The sequence below is a fragment of the Canis aureus genome, chromosome X (genome assembly GCF_053574225.1).
Source record: "Canis aureus isolate CA01 chromosome X, VMU_Caureus_v.1.0, whole genome shotgun sequence".
NCBI lineage: Eukaryota > Metazoa > Chordata > Mammalia > Carnivora > Canidae > Canis > Canis aureus.
This window is the reverse complement of record NC_135649.1, coordinates 4,883,342-4,899,129: the sequence shown is the minus strand read 5'-3', so window position 1 is coordinate 4,899,129 and position 15,788 is coordinate 4,883,342. Positions and strand designations below refer to the sequence as shown.

The 15,788-nt window shown below is 58.1% G+C and overlaps 1 protein-coding gene and 1 long non-coding RNA gene across 3 annotated transcripts in view; one reads left to right on the top strand and one right to left on the bottom strand.

The window, feature by feature from the left end:
- Positions 1–663: 663 nt before the first annotated feature.
- Positions 664–15,788, bottom strand: part of CD99L2 (CD99 molecule like 2) — a 94,864-nt gene continuing 79,739 nt past the window's right edge. Inside the window, exons 6-10 of one of the 2 annotated variants that reach the window (XM_077887642.1) lie at positions 6,960–6,995; positions 6,462–6,581; positions 4,192–4,209; positions 3,378–3,443; positions 664–2,532 (exon numbers count right to left, since the gene is read on the bottom strand). In XM_077887642.1, coding sequence (XP_077743768.1) covers positions 2,468–2,532; positions 3,378–3,443; positions 4,192–4,209; positions 6,462–6,581; positions 6,960–6,995 — 305 coding nt within the window. In that variant the 3' untranslated portion in view covers positions 664–2,467. The remainder of the gene's footprint in view (positions 2,533–3,377; positions 3,444–4,191; positions 4,210–6,461; positions 6,582–6,959; positions 6,996–15,788) is intronic. The other variant, XM_077887643.1, reaches the window with a different exon arrangement.
- LOC144307692 (uncharacterized) lies at positions 10,283–12,787 on the top strand. Its single transcript, XR_013374449.1, has 2 exons — positions 10,283–10,713; positions 11,579–12,787. It is a non-coding gene; the product is annotated as an uncharacterized LOC144307692 (long non-coding RNA).

Below are 15,788 nucleotides of genomic sequence, written 5' to 3'. Positions count from 1 at the left end.
AAATGACAGCACCTTCCACACCTGTGGTCTCCCGTGCCACGCCCAGGTGACGCGTGTGAGGTAGGACTCGAGTCCTTCGCTGAACCCCACACGCGCGTCTCGGCCCCAAAGGGGATGTGGCGCGTGTAGCCGTGGATCGCCCGTCTGCCCGAAGCTGGTGGGGTAGGGCCGGGCGATCGGGCCCGGGGACCCCGGGACCCCGAGCTGCAAAGGGGGCAGACCGCTGACAAGCCCCGGGGCCCCCACCCCGAGTCCACGGCTCGCATGCTGGCCTCTGGGGGAGCCCCCGCGGGTCTCGCGCCCCTGTCCCCTCCGGGCACCCGGCTGCCCATGCGGATACCGGGGAGTCCCAGGGCGGCTCTGGGCGGGAGGGCTCGTGCTGCTGCACTAGCGGCCGGCAGGGCGCCGAAGTGCCACCCCACGCAGGTGACCCCACGCCCGCCGCCTCCCACTCGGCCCCGGGGTCCGGCTGCGAGCCCGCCACCAGGTCCGCTCATGCCCGGACGGGCCCTGCCGCCCCACCATCGGCACCCCGGCAAGGGCCAGAACGCCGAGCTTCTGGGGGAACACCTGGGGCTGGGGCTGGGGCACAGCCTCCGGGAGAACCCAGCATCACTTCCCAAAGAAGCCCCCCCCTTCCCGCCATCAGGGCACAGGCGCCAGTCGGTTCCAGTTCGTTTAATGCAAACGCGAGACAGCTTACAGCTCACACTGAAACACAAGCGCATCACAGTCCAGGGGTGCGGGGGCGGGGGGCCCCTCCTCGGGGCTCCCAGCGCCAGGCTGGGCCCAGTCACACCACGCGACACACGGGCCATGGGGACCAGGGCCCCCTACCTTCCCGGCGGTGGGCAGGGAAGGAACTCGCCGCCCAGCGGTGCTGCCTCCGTTTTCTTCCTGTGAAACGCCTCAGGCCCCCCCTCCTGCTCCCGGGTCCCCCCCCACGGGGTGGCCAGAGGCCACGGACACGAGAGGCCTCCCCCGCCGCCCGAGCCCCCCCCATCCTGGGCAGGGACACCCCCACCCCCACGCAGAGGGGTCTCCTCGGTGCTCCACACCTGCACACTCACAACGGAGGCCGCCCTCCAGGGGGGAGGGCCCCCCGGGGTGGCGGCCAGCATCCGAGGGACGGCCTGGGGATGCGCAGCAGGGGACAGTCCCCGCACCGCGGGGTCTCTAAAGCAGCTGCCAACAAACGCCAGCATGCGAGGCATGTGTCACTCCACCTGCGGGGTCGCCTCTGACCCCAACCGTTCCCTCGGAAGCCAGACGGGATGGTGCAGCACAAGGGGGCGCCAGGAGCCCTGGCCACAGGGCCCCCCTGCCTGCCGGCCTCCGGGGGTGCTACTGGACGCTGCAAGCCCAATGCCAGTACATGGTGGCTCGAGACCTCAGCTCAGCCTCGGACAGCAGGGCTCCCCCAGACAGGACCCCACGTGGGCCACATGGAACGTTCCAGGAGGCTAGCCCCAGGCCAGACTGCACCAGTAAGTGAACGGGCAGCCCCTGCGTGCTGGCGTTCCCTGCAGCCCCGCGGCGCCCGAGGGCCCCCGGCCAACAGGACACACACAACCATCATTCCAGACCCAAGAGCCAGGCCAGTGCCACTAATCCCAGCGGGCGGCCCCTCCCCCCTCAACTACAATTTTAAGCAAAACCCACGCGTGCTTCTGGCTTTGCTGCTCATGCCCAGCGTCTAGCTTTTGCTACCGAACAAAGCGCGTACACGGGGTACACGGGGTACACGGGGAATACTCGTTTCAATGCATCAATGATTCCTAAACACTAATCACGGCGGCTGCCTACGGAACCAGAGGGGGATCAGGCCCAAGAGTCACAGCTGCCTACTCGTCCAGAAGGTTCCTAAGACCTCGGGGCAGGACTATCACAACATGCATGTTTGCACTCAAATAAATGAAAAGCCACCACTTGGACCAGCTCTCTGGAAGCCCAGGGGTGTAAGAGCTGGGTGGTGTGTGTGCACGCACACGCGTGTGCGTATGTGAGAGCGAGTGACAGAGGGAGAGGGAGAAAGGCGGAGAGTGTGTGTGTGTGGGTGTGTGTGGGGGGGGAGGGTGGGTGGTTGTCTGATCCCCCTGCTGTGCTCCTGGCAGGGCCTCAGGGCCTCCCAGCAACCCAGGTGTGAGCTGGGTCCCCAGCGACAGCAGCCCGAGGCCGCTGCCAGGGACATGGGGCGTCACTGCAGCGTGCCAGGGTTGCGCTACCCTGGGCTCCGGCTCTTACCCCTGAGCACCAGCGTCTTCCTGCCCCCCGTCCTCCCGGTGTCCCCAGTGCCCGGCGTCCCCGAGCGTCCATGGCAGGGCAGGCTCAGAAACCAGCCTCACACACACCCCGAGTTCGTCTGGAAAACTTAGAATCAGAAGCCGATGGCGTCATCAGAGAAGCGGACAGTGGTGGTGGTGGGTCCACGGGAACGAAGGAGCTGGTCACCAGGGAGACGCAGGCCTCAGATCCGGGGCGCCTCGGGGGGTGGCGGCTCCGCAGTCTGCGTCTGTAGCGTCAGGTATTTCACTGGGGAGAGAAGACAGGCATTAGGAGGGGGGCACGGTCCCCCCAGGGCGCCGAAGGGGCAAATACAGGCCCTCGGTGGGACACTGGGGCCTGTGGCCAGTGGGGACGCCCTGGTCGCCGCGGCTGGGGGGCCGCAGAACTAGGTAGCCAGTGGCCCCGAGGGGCTGTTCTTGGCTCTCCTCCGGGGGCCACGGAGCCCGATGGTGCAGGACCGGCACACACCGCGGTCCCCGTCCTAAGTGAAGGGCCGTCCCCGCGGCTGCCGTTGGCTCCCGTGACAGCCCCCCGCCCCGGCTTGACCTTACACCTCCCGTCCATCCGTCGATGGCTCCCACTCTCAGCGCTCGACCACGGGGTGCGGGGGACACGGGCTCCGGGGTCAGCCGAGGCCCTGCAGCGCCCCCAGTCTTCAGAAGGAAAAGTCACAGGTGTCTTTTAAAGGCTGCCCCCCAAAAGGGAGGTGAGCGGGGGTGGGGGTGACTGGGTGACGGGCACTGAGGGGGGCACTTGGCGGGATGAGCACTGGGTATTATGCTGTATGCTGGCAAATTGAACTCCAATAAAAAGAAAATAAGAAGAAAAAATAAAAAATAAAGGCTGCCCCCCGCCCCCCATGACAGCTCCGTTGGCCTGGGCCCAGCGGCTCCCCCCGCCAGGACCAGAGTCCCCAGTGCACGAGTCCCTGACTCCGCAGGCAGCCCTGGCTGTGGCCCCAGCGTCCCTGGCGTCAGGAAGTGGAACGGCTCGTCCCTGCAGTCACGCCCAGTTCTGGCTGAACTTCCCCGCGGGGAAGGCTTCGGGGCCACCCCCCCCACTCGCACCCCGTGCCGCCGGGAAGGGCTCACCTTGGGGCTCCTCGCACACAACGGCTTCCAGGTTCTCTCCTTTCACGTAGTCGGCGTTCAGACCCTCTGCAGGGGGCGAGGAGCAGAGTCAGCGGCTGACCCGGCGCGGGGGCGGGGGGGGGGGTCCCCACATTGTCCTCGGGAGGGACGTAGCAACGGCCTCTGACCCGCATCCCCGCAGGGCAGGTGCCAGCTGTGGGAGCCCCGGGGCCAGGTGGTGGGGCCAGCCCGGGGGCCCGGAGGGGCAGAGGGAGCCAAGCGCCACAGGAGGGGGGCACATGCGGGGAGGGGGTGCACGGGGTCCGCTGCAGAGGGGCCACCAGCGTCCTGCCAGCGTCCGGCCTTCCCTGCAACGTCCGCACCTTCGGGCCACGTGGCTCCTCCAGCCAGCAGGGCGGAGGGCCGTGAGCACCCGGGGGGGCGGGCCCGGCCCCCCCAGAGCCACTCCACTCAGGTTCAGGGGCTCCATCCCCACCGCCCTGCCAGGGGCATCGAAGACACCCGGGCTCTCGGCTCACCGGGGGGCGCGACTGCGACTGGAGCCCGCCCTACACGGGGACACTCAGCAGTCAGTGCGACAGCCCTGGGGAACCTGAGGACCGGGAGCCCCCGGCGCCGACCCCCAGACGGGACCCCTGGCCCCGGCCTCCCTGCAGGGACAGCGGCCGAGCCGCAGGTGGTGTGGCCACAGCCCGGTGGGTGAGGGGCAGGGAGGGGTGGGGCGGGCAGTGGGGGCAGGAGCGAGGGCGGCGGGGCGGGGCCCGGGGACCGGCCGAGCGGGAGAGGGACAGGAGTAGTCGAAGCGCGGCATTACCTTGACCTTCTGCTGCATCTGAAGGCAAGACACAAAGCTTAGGACGACAGAGCCCGGGGGCTTTCCGCCACCTGCACTGCCCCTGTCCCCCGGTCCCGGAGACTCTGTGCCTGGGGACGGACCCGGACAGAGGGGGGCCCCGAAGCTCACGGCTGCACCCTCCCTTCCTGGTGCACTTTCTGCTCTGCCTTGTGTGACCGCCCCGCGCTGGCGGCTGTGGCCGCTTGGGGACACAGGCCTGGCAGACACGGTGGGGGTGGCCAGTCCCAACCCCAGCTCCTCGGGGGCTTGAGCGCGGGGCCGGGAGGCCGGGTCGGCAGGGGCACTCTCGGGGGAGGGCAGGGTGGGCACAAGGGCGTCCAGGAAAGGGACTCCGGCCAGTGTGGGCTCGGGGCGACAGGCACGTCCTGGACAGATGGCGGGGACGGGGGGGGGGGGGTGGTCGGGGGGAGCCCTCAGAGGCCGCGCAGGCACGCCTGCCTCCCGGGCCTGGGCCGCCACCCCCGGGCTGCCTTCAGAAAGGCCGCAGAGCCACCCCCTCGGGGCTCCGGCCGTGGCTGTCAGGTGTCCCGAACACCCCCTCTTGGAGCGACTGTGCCTCAACTACCGCAGCAACCCTTCCGCTCTGCACAGCAGGGCCCGCGGGTCCCCCCTGGTCCCACCCACACAGCCTCACAGCTGTTGGAGAAAACAAGGGCGGAAAGAAGGCATCTTCGCTTCACTTGGGGCGCCTCCCCCCGTGGCCAGAGCCGCAGATCCCCCGATCCCCTCGATCCTACAATCCCCCCGATCCCACACTCCTCACGAGCCTTCACTGCACTGCCTCCCTGTCTGGCCTCGGGCTCCCCTGAGGACCCGGCGCTCCCCGTGTGGACTCAGTCCTTTCCACAGCCCTCTGAGCCCCTCCTTCCCCATCGATAAAGTCAGGGTGCCCTCGATCCCGGCCCTGGGGCTGACGGGGTCTCCGGGCGGGACTCCGCATACAGTGCTCCGCAGCGCCCGGCTTTTAAATAGTCTCTCCGTTACCCGATGGGCTTCCTCGCATCCCCATGCCCTGCCCGCGTACATGGGGCACCTGGCACCCCCCGTCGGGGTAACGATGCGGTGCTGCAGCCAATGGTGGCCCCTGGAGACGCGGCCATGTCCTCGGCCTCCGGCCACCCAGGGGTGCAACCTTGTTTGGAAAATGGTCTTTGCCAGTGAGATTAAGGATCTCAAGATGAATGACCCTGGATTCAGGGTGCACCCTCAACAAGTGTCCGTGGAAGAGATGGGAGAAGGCCACACAGATTGGGGTGCTGTGGCCACAAGCCCAGGGACACCTGGGGCCACCAAAAGCTGAAGGAGGCAGGAAGGAGCTCCCCACAGCCTCTGGAAGGCACGAGCCCTGCTGATCCCTTCCTCCCGGACTTCGGCCTCCAGGACTCTGAGAGAACAGCTTTGCCATCTTAGGTGACTCTGTTTCTCTGCTCTTGAACTAGGACAAGGGACAGCTCTGAGGACCACCCAGCCTCCCGTTCCTTGCTCCTGCCTGACACCTCCCCGTCCACGCCACTCGACGGCCAAGCTCGTGCGTCCACGGGATCCCACGCGGGGCGGCCACGAACCGTGGCGCGGGTTGCGCACCGAGACGTGAACGCTGCCCCTGCGGTGCTGCTGGGTGCAGCCCGTGGAGCTGCGCGTGGTTGCACAACCTGCGCAACCGTACGTGGCGGCCCTGGTCAAGCACACCGACCGAAGCTGAGAAGCAAACCGGGCCGCCGGGGGGAGGAACCAGGTGGAGACTCTGCCCACCTGAGCTGAAGCTCGCCACTCTGAGTGGCGCCCCCTCGGCCAGCCGTCTCTGGGTGCCGGGGAACCCCTGCTCTCCCTCGCCGCGCCCCCACGCGGCTGGTGACATGGGCTTCTGTCACTCCCCGACTTGTCGCTCAGAGGCCTAGCACACAAGCCACCCCTGGCACGCGCGGCCCGGCAGGGGGTGCAGGGCCCGCACCCTATTCGGCCCCTTGCCTTCCCGGGCCCTTAGAGCCCCCCAGCGTCCCGGCAGCTCCTGGAGCCCCCGACACCCCCGCCCCGTGCTCCCGAGGCCGGGGGGAGCCCCGGGCCCATCCTGCTCTGAGTGACACGAACACTGCCCGCAGGAACACGGCCACTTTACACTCGGGTCCAGCCTGGCTGCAAGTCGGACTCGGCTCGTGCTCCTGGTCTGGCCCCGTCGCCCTGGGGAGGCCCGGCCCCCCACTTCGCGGGCCGCGGGGGGGCGCACTTACGCTGGATGCTGAAGCAGAACTTCTTCTGCTGGTAGGAGATGTAGCTGGAGACGGCGCCGATCAGGGCCATGGCCAGGGCGCTGGCCACCCCCGCGATGGTGCCCGCCTCGGCCGACACTCCTGGGGGGCAAGCGAGACGGAGGGGGGGCGTGAGGACGCCTGGCACCGGGTCAGCAGCGCCGCCGGAGCCGCTCAAACACCGCAACCCCCCAAACCCCCAAGCGCGAGGCCGCCGGTAGCTGAGGCATTTGCCCAGTGCTGCTCGTTTCCTTCCAGAAGGATTTCCACCCTGAGAAGCTTGAAAGGTGGACAGGGCTGCGCTCTCTGGGTCTCGGGCCCACGGGCCTCCCCAAGGGGCCACCTCTCCCCGGGGACCCCAATTTGCACGCTTGATTCTTTTAAGTCCCCACATCCCAGTGCGGCTGGCCTGGCCGGTCTCTACCGGGAGCGGTCAGGGGAGGGGCGGGATGCCGGGCAGGCCTCGGGACGCAAACCCACCGGATTCGGGGTCGTCGCTGCCATATCGACCGTCACCTGGAAAAAAAAAAAGCCAAAAGCACTCAGGGTCGGCCGTGAGCCCGTGACCCCCCGGCTTGCGGACAGCCTCTCCCCGGCTCACGGGCCCCTGGTTGCACCCCTGCCACAGCCCCAGTAAGTGCCCAGGGGGCTTCTGCCGGGACATCCAAGACCTGCCCTCTCGTGCCTGTCACCTGCCAAGCAGAACTGTCGATCTGGAAAGTGATGGTCACATCCCAGCTCCTCGCCCACAGGCGTCTTTGCAGTAGGAGCAGGCGGGCCGCCCCAGCTCACCGGGAGGGACCTGCCAGCAGGTGGCAGAGCTGGGCTCAGGCCGGCCAACCTCGCCCTGAACACAGTCCCGGGGACACACAGTCTCCTGCAAGAAGCCTTTATTCTTTAGCAGAGGGCACAAAATGCTTCAACTTCGTTTTTAACGAAAGGACGGGAGCCTAGCAGGAAAACAACGCAGAGCTCCACCACCCAGGGAGGCTCTGCAGTTAGTATTTCCATTTCCGCGCCGCCTGGGCCTAGTGCCTCCCGCAGACTTTTCTTCAAATGCAGATGTTTCTGCTGGTGCGATTTAGGTGCAGGTGCATCGCGCAATGCTGCCTGCCAGAGGAGGGGACAAGGGGACGACCAGGACTGTTTTAAGGCCGTCCACCTCTACCTTGGCACATGAGCAAAAAATCCCTCATCCGGTATTTTGAAATTCAAAAGGCTTTGAAATATCATGGGAAGGGAAGCAGGTTAGTGGGTGGAGGGGATTAGGGCAGTGGGGGGGAGGGAGGCGGTGGGGCCCTGGAAAGGCCATGCGGCGACAGAACGGGTCTTTGCGCGGGCCGTGGTGGTGGCCACACGTGTCCATCCCTGTGAGCGTGATAAACCCACACAAAGCTCAACACACGCTTACCTCCCCGGACAGGCAGCGCCCTGATGAGCAACTGGTGCCATTTCAGGACACTAATTAGCCTTGAGCGCTCCCGCTTCTCAGGGCACAGTGCTCATTAAGGGAGGGAGGCTGTCTCCCCAGGGCCCGGGGCTTTTAAGGGAAACCGCTCTGGGATGTTGGAGGCAACGACCTCTGGCATCCCCTCCACCGTGCGTCACGGAGTCTGGGGATGGTGTGTTCGTGGACGGGAACACCCACACCCTGGGGGTAGGGGGTGCTGGTAATGGGGGAGGCTGTGGCTGTGAGGAGCAGGAATATAATTTTGCTGTGAACCTAAAACTGCTCTGGAAAATCAAGTCGATTTTGTAAAGACTGGCGGGGGGGGGGGTTAGAAAATAAGGTTTGTTATGTTCCCACTTAGGGCTGAATCCTTGAGTTAAAGATCCCTGATTGGATGTGAATGGTTATTTACAAAACAACAAGCAGCACTGCCTTTTTCAAAAGCACAATCGGTGCTGCACCGAGCAGACAGGAGAACACAGGGTCCTCTGTAGGGTCCTCCGTAGGGTCCTCCAGGCATGAACAGGTCAGCAGTGGGGTCACAGGTGAGGGCCTGGAGTCTGACCGTGTTGGCCCACTGTGGACCCTTCTGCTGTGCCGGGCGTGGCCACTGCCAAGGGCAAGGCCAGGCCCCTCCTGGACGTCCACTGCTGATGCGCTCACCTCACCAGATTTCCCGACAGGCCGGAGCCATCCAACCTCCCCTTTCTTTCACCTCCAGTCTCGATCATACAATCTGTACGATCGTGAGCTGCAAGAATGTCGCATGAAATGGGAACAGGATGGCGTTATTCATGCAGGCCAAAACGTGGAAACCACCCAAAGGCCTATCAGTTAAGGAACTGGTAAATACGATGTCCTGGGAATTTCTGAAAAGGGTTTGATCATCCCTAATGTAAAAGGAGCCCTTACAAGTCAACGAGGAAAGATACAGACTCTGGCATAAAAAAAAAATCAAAAAATGAAAAAATCACAGGCAACGAATGTGAACAGGTGATTCGACCCCACAAGATAAGGGCGTCTAATAAGACCTAGGGGTAAAAAGTGTTCCACCTCCCTTGTAGTCAAAGAAATGCCAATGTCAACAGGGGAGCATTTTAAACTGAGTCCATTTACAAAGATCACAAAACTACAGTGCCCAGTGAGGGTGGGGACAGAAGCTAACAGGCACCTGTTTGCTCCCTAGCAGTCGGAGGGGAAGCCAGGACAACCTTAATGGAACACCATTTGGCAGGGCCCTTGAAGAGGCGCATCATTAAAAATTCATACTTCTGTGGCCCGGCCAGTCAACATCTAGGAATTTAGCCGACAAACTAGACAGGCTTTGTGTATCTGGCTATGAGGATGTTTATCGTGGCACTGTGTGGAGCGGTAAATAGCCAGAGGGAAAAACCTCTCAAAATAGGTACTGGCTAAATAAATTACGGTGTAACATCATGCAGTCCATTCAACACAATATTTTAGGGTCCTCTTTAATGACCGAGAAAGATAAGCAGGGCTTTTACTGAATAACAACTGTTTTTTTTTAAAAAGTAACAGGGTCCCATTTTTATGAAAATAACCCAGTATTTACAAAGGTACATGATGTCTAGAAAAAGTCCTGCAAGCAGATACTCTAAAGTATTACTGGTGACTCTCCGCAGATGGGGAAGCAAAAAAGCAGTATTTTCATATAATGCGTAAGAAATGTTTAAAATATACAAGCCCCTATTTCCCCACTAGTAGGGGGACAGCTCAGAGGAGCTGGTCCACGGGTCACAGGCAGGCCCTTCGTCTTCAAGGATGCTGTGTTTGTATCCCCACGTGCCTTCTGAGCTCACAAGTATACCCCGCACTTACATACCGAAGAGACTAGGGCTGGCCTCTCTTGTTCTAGAAACTCCCGTACAGCACATGTCACGCTGCAATTTGCTTTGAGGACAGAGACCTATACATCTGGAAGGCTGTGTGCCACACAGCTCGAGGGACCCTTGCATCTGGTGACAGCCACAGCTGGAAGAAGTCCTACAGTTCTAGTGGGCTCTGTACCCACAGGGGGCGCTAGGACAGGGGGCATCACCGCAGGGAGGAGGTCCCAGATCCACCTGTCCTTAACAGAAGTGCCAGATCTACAGGGTCCTCAAATGCAAAAGGCAACAAAGCACACGCATGCGCACACACACACACGCTAGCCTTTAGTCCGCCACGGCCCCGATCCTGGGAGGCAGGGATGCAAGGCACGTACCTGCCCTTCTCTGACAACAGCACAACCCCGGGCGCACGGTGAGCGCCTGACACGTCCGATTTGCCAAGGGCGCGGAGAGTCTCGTAACAGTGGGGGAGATTCTATCTAGAACTGCTGGGAGGGGGGTGGCAGGGGGGTGTTCAAGGGTTTCAGGACTTGTGTTAAGTATTTTAGAATTTTAGACCTCCAACAGCCCCCGGTAGGACTTGACAATGTTTTAAAGATTCTTTTTTTTTTTCATTACAGGAGAACGGGCAGCAGAAATGCAAAACAACAAATCGATTAAGAAGTCAAAAATCCACAGAGAAGGAAGAACGCCTGCTTCAAATGACCCATGGATACAAAGTCAAATCAAACTCAAAGAACCATCTGGAACACGTGTGGCTGCCTCGGCTAACCAGTGGGGATGCCATTCCTCACTGTTCTGGAAAGTCTCGAAGGCTCCTCCACCCCCACCTGCGAGATGAGAGCGCTCACCCTCCAGCCAGAGCACCGCACAGCTCCAACCCTCGATGATCTCTGAGGAGAGCCCTCCCAGGATGGGAAGACGGTGGTCCTGGGTAAGCGCATGCACTAGCTGGTGGCCTATCCCTTTAGGCGCCCTCCGTGACCCCCTGTCCCCTCCCATCCCCAGGGGGTTTCCTTGGGTCAACTTATCAAGGGGTTCTAGGCAGCACGCCAGTGGGGGTGATCCCGTGGGGCTGGTCCAGATCCCTTACCAAGGAAGACCACACACGAGGAGCCAGAAGCAAGATCAGGCAAAGCGTCTGCTCCACAAAGAGGCTAGACAGGTGCCCCGTCAGGTGGGGGCCACGTGGAAGCTTCCAGTGTGTCCTCTCCCCTCTCATGAAATCCGCTTGGAGCTCACCTGGGCGAAAGCTGGCTTTACAGAGCAGATCACAGAGCGCACCGCTTCCAAGAATGAGCTTTCCCAGCCAGAGGGCCCTTCGGGGTCCAGGAGAAAGCAACTCGGGCCACGACCCCATCACCAATGTGGCCCAGGGGGTCGTCAGCAGAGCCAATCACATGTGTCACTCTTCCCTTCGGGGGGAGGCATGTATGATACGGTCTGCTCCACTTTAGCCCCCCCCCCATTTCAGCAAACACTGGGGATACACAAGAAAAAAGGCGCCTGCTTATGGGAAGCCAAAGCTGGGGGTAATGAACCCACAGGATTTGGTACAAGAGGCGCCGTCCCCGTCCCCGCCGGTGGAGAGGTTCTAGGAGGATAAGGAGAGCAGGACGCGGCTGGTGCACCCCAGGGCCACCCCGGGCCGGGCTGAAGAGGGCCACAGAGCGGACGAGCCTCCAGAGCAGAGGTGCCCTTTGAGGCATCTCTTAAGGGATGGGGAGCTCAGCCCTCTCTGGAAAATGAGGCGGAATTCAGCTGGTGGAAGAATGGCATTTTCTTTTTTTTTTTTTAAGATTTTATTTATTTATGAAAAACACAGAGAGGAGAGAGAGAGAGGCGGAGACACAGGCAGAGGGAGAAGCAGGCTCCACGCAGGGAGCCCGACGTGGGACTCGATCCTAGGTCTCCAGGATCACGCCCTGGGCCAAAGGCGGCGCTAAACCGCTGGGCCACCTGGGCTGCCCAAGAACGGCATTTTCGATAGAGAAGCAGCCGGAAAGCCACAGATGGCGGATGAAAGGAACCTGGGGACCCGTCGGCAGGCCACGGGGCTTGACATTATCCTGGAGGCAGTGGGGAGCCATTACAGAGGCTTGTTTTTTGGGCTGCTTTAAACATGTTTTCCCTCTATTTAATTAAAAATTGGGGGGCGCCTGATGACTCAGTGGTTGAGCATCTGCCTTCTGCTCCAGTGATGATCTCAGGGTCCTGGGATCGAGTCCCGCGTCGGCTCCCCACAAGGAGCCTGCTTCTCCCTCTGCCTGTGTCTCTGCCTCTCTCTCTGTGTCTCTCAGAAATATATACATACCTATTTTTTTTAATTTTTCAAACATACTAAAAAGTTGGAAACATCCTACAGTGAACACTCCTATCCACCACCTAAATCCTATAGCGTTTGGCATTCTGTGCTTTATCACATGTCCATCTGTCCATCTGTCTCTCCATCCACTCATGTCTCCCTTATCTCTATGCTGCACTTCAATCGCAGACATCCATACTCACCACCCCTAAATGTCTTATGACCTAGGGCTACACATTTGCTTACGATGCCCTTAACGAAAAATGTACATATGGTAAAAATACACAAATCTGAGGTGTACCACTTGATACGTTTTGGCAGATGCACACACCTGCGGACCTCCACCAAAATATACAATGGCACCATCACCCCAGAAAGTTCTCTCGTGTCCCTGGCCCAATCAATCCCTGTCCACATCCCAACCCTGGCAGCGACGGACCTCATATATATATGAGATCAGCTGTATAAGTATTAGAATTTCATATGATTGGGCTCATATAGTATGTGCTCTCTTTTCACTGACTTCTTTCACTCAGCATAATGTTTTTGACATTTACCCATGTTTTTATCTCAGTAATTCGTTCTGTCATATGAATATATAAATATATCACAATTTGTCTATCCATTCTGCTGCTGGTACTTGGGCTGTTCCCAGTTTTCTTGTTTTTGTTTTGCTCTTATAAATAAAGCTGCTCTGAATATTCTTTGTGAGTCTTTTTTGGACAGAAGCTCTCATTTCTCTGGAATAGGAGCGAGACTGCTGAGTCACTGGGTAGGTCTACAGTTGGTATTTTAAGCAGCTTTCCATTCCCACCAACAATGTAGGAGAGTTTCACCTCGCCTACATCTGCACCGACATTTGGTATTGTCAGTCTTTCTAATCTTAGCCATCCTGGTGGGTGTGTTGTGGTAGCTCGTTGTGGATTTAATTTGCATTTCTCCAATGAATAATGGTTTTGAGCATCTTCATGTAGCTTCCTCCTATATAAAGTGTCTGTTCAGATCTTATGCTCGTTTGTGAACTGGGCTGTTTTGTCTCTTCGTTCTTACACAGTAGTTTTAAAACAGAGGACCGAGGAAATCGGTTCCACATTCCTGGTGGTTCTGACAGCTGTGCGGAGGATGAATGGGCACCAGGAGACCAGTTCCGAGGTCAAGGTAACAACCCACGGGGAGGGGATGTGAGCCTGGGCTTGAGGGAAAACAAAGAATATTTCAAGTTCAAACGATACTAGAGGAGAGGACTTCTGGCCTGATGGAGTGAGGAGGTCAACAAATCCTCTCCTCAAAAAGCAGCTAGGCAATTGAAGGCGATGAACACATTTAGTTCCAGTGAGAGGAGCTGGAGTCTGTGGCCTCTCCACCCGGAGAGGCTCTCATTCCCCCTGCCCCCACGGTCTTCCAGCAGCCAGTTTGACCGCGGAGGGGCAGATAGGCCACAAAGCCAACAACTGCCCTGCAGTTGCCAGAGGGACCCATGTGACTTGGAACGCTGTCAGCTAAATGTGGCAATCTCAGTGGCAAGTAAACAGGGAGAGTCAGTAGCTCCTTCAGCCCGAGCAAACCAGCAGTCAGCTAGCCAGGGATTTAATAAGGAGGTGGGGAGGTTGGGAAGGTAAGCTAACCACAGGCAGCTTAATAAACCCCCTGCGTAGCCTTGCTTGCCCTGAAGCCGAGCACATGCCCAGCAGAGACAGTCCGGTATTGGCTGAAGGCCAGCCACAGAGATCAATGGAGCAGACTGAGTCTAGAAACAAAACCTTACACTTATGGTCAAGTGGTTTCCACCAAGGGAGCCAAGACACTCCAGTGAGGCAAGGATACTCTTACCAGCAAATGGTGCCGCAACTGGACATCCACATGCCAAAAACTACAGTTGGACCCCAACCTCACGCCATATACAGATTATCTCAAAATGGAAGACCAAAGACCTAAACGTACAAGCTGAAACTATAACTTCTGGGAGATGTAGGAAAAAAATCTCCACGAACATGATTATTCTTAAACATCAAACCATGATTCATTCATAAGCAAAAAAATTGATAAACTGATCTTTATATAGAAATTAATGTTCAATGAGAGACTCCTAACTCTGGGAAACGAACAAGGGGTGGTGGAAAGGGAGGTGGGCGGGGGTGGGGGTGACTGGGTGACGGGCACTGAGGGGGGCACTTGATGGGATGAGCACTGGGTGTTATGCTATATGTTGGCAAATTGAACTTCAATAAAAAAAAAGAAATTAATGTTCAAACAACACTATTAATAAAAGTAAAAGACAGTCACAGGCTGGGAGAAAATATTTTTAGAATCATATACCTGATAAAGGACCTGTACCCAGATTATAAAAGGAACTCGTCAAAGCAAAAAAAAATTTTTTAAATGAGCAGAAACTCTGAACAGACTTCACCAAAGAATATAAAATAAGAATATAAAAAGACGTTTGACACCACTTCTCATTAGAGAAATACAAGTGAAAAAACAATGAGATACCCCTACCTACCTATTAAAATGATCCAAATCCAAAAGAGTGGACAATTTCAACTGCTGATGAGGATGTGGAGCGACAGGAACTTTCGTTCATTGTTCACAGGAAGGCAAAATGGTGCCACCACTTTAGAAGCCAGTTGCGCACTTTATCGCCAAGTTAAACATAGACTTAGCATATGACCCAGCAATCACACACACAGTTCCAAGTGAACTGAAAACTTACATCCACAGAAAAACCTGTAAGTAAGTGTCCAGGGACCCCTGGGTGGCTCAGTGGTTGAGCGTCTGCCTTTGGCCTAGGGTGTGATCCCGGGATCTGGGATCAAGTCCCACATCGGGCTCCCGGCAGGGAGCCTGCTTCTCCCTCTTCCTGTGTCTCTGCCCCTCTCTGTCTCTCATGAATAAATAAATAAAATCATACAAAAAATAATAGTAAGTGTCCAAAAACGTTTATAGCAGCCTTATGCATAATCGTCGAAAACTGGATACAACCAAGAGGGCCTTCAACAGGCAAAGAGCAAACCAAAAGTGCTCCAGCCAGACAACGGAATTGTATTCAATGCTAAAAAGAAATACTCTCAAGCCATGAAAATACATGGAAGAACCTTCAATGCATATTGCTAAGTGAAAGAAATCCATCTGCAAAGGCTACACGCTTCATGATTCCAATTACAGAACATTCTAGAAAAGGCAAAAGTCTGCAGGAGGTAAAAAGATTTAGTGGTTGCATGGACAGAACACCAATTAGGGGCAAGGAAGGCAAAGTGGCTGAGCACCAGAGGGATGTAGAGAAGAACGTTTATGGTGGTAGGACAGTTGTGTACGGCACTTGGGGGCTGGACACATGACTATATGCATTTGGAAAATCCCACACTACAGTCGGAGGGTTGAGTATGGACTCAGGTTTAGGTTAGTATAAATGCTGATGAACAGATACAGAGTTATGGAGGCACGTGGATACCTGGTTTCGTATACATCCATATACTAATGGCCTCCACCCACTTAAAGGGTATAGAAGTAGTGACATCCCACTAAGTGATGAACACACTCGACCCTCAGATCTTTGTTTCTAACATCAACCCCTTCTGGCGAGGAAGAGAATGGTGTACTGAACGCGACACCCAAGGAAACATTCACAAACATTCCCAGCAGGCAACGGCGTTTAGGAAGGAGTGAATGGGGGACAGTGGGAGGGTGCCGGGGGAGCTGGGAGGAAA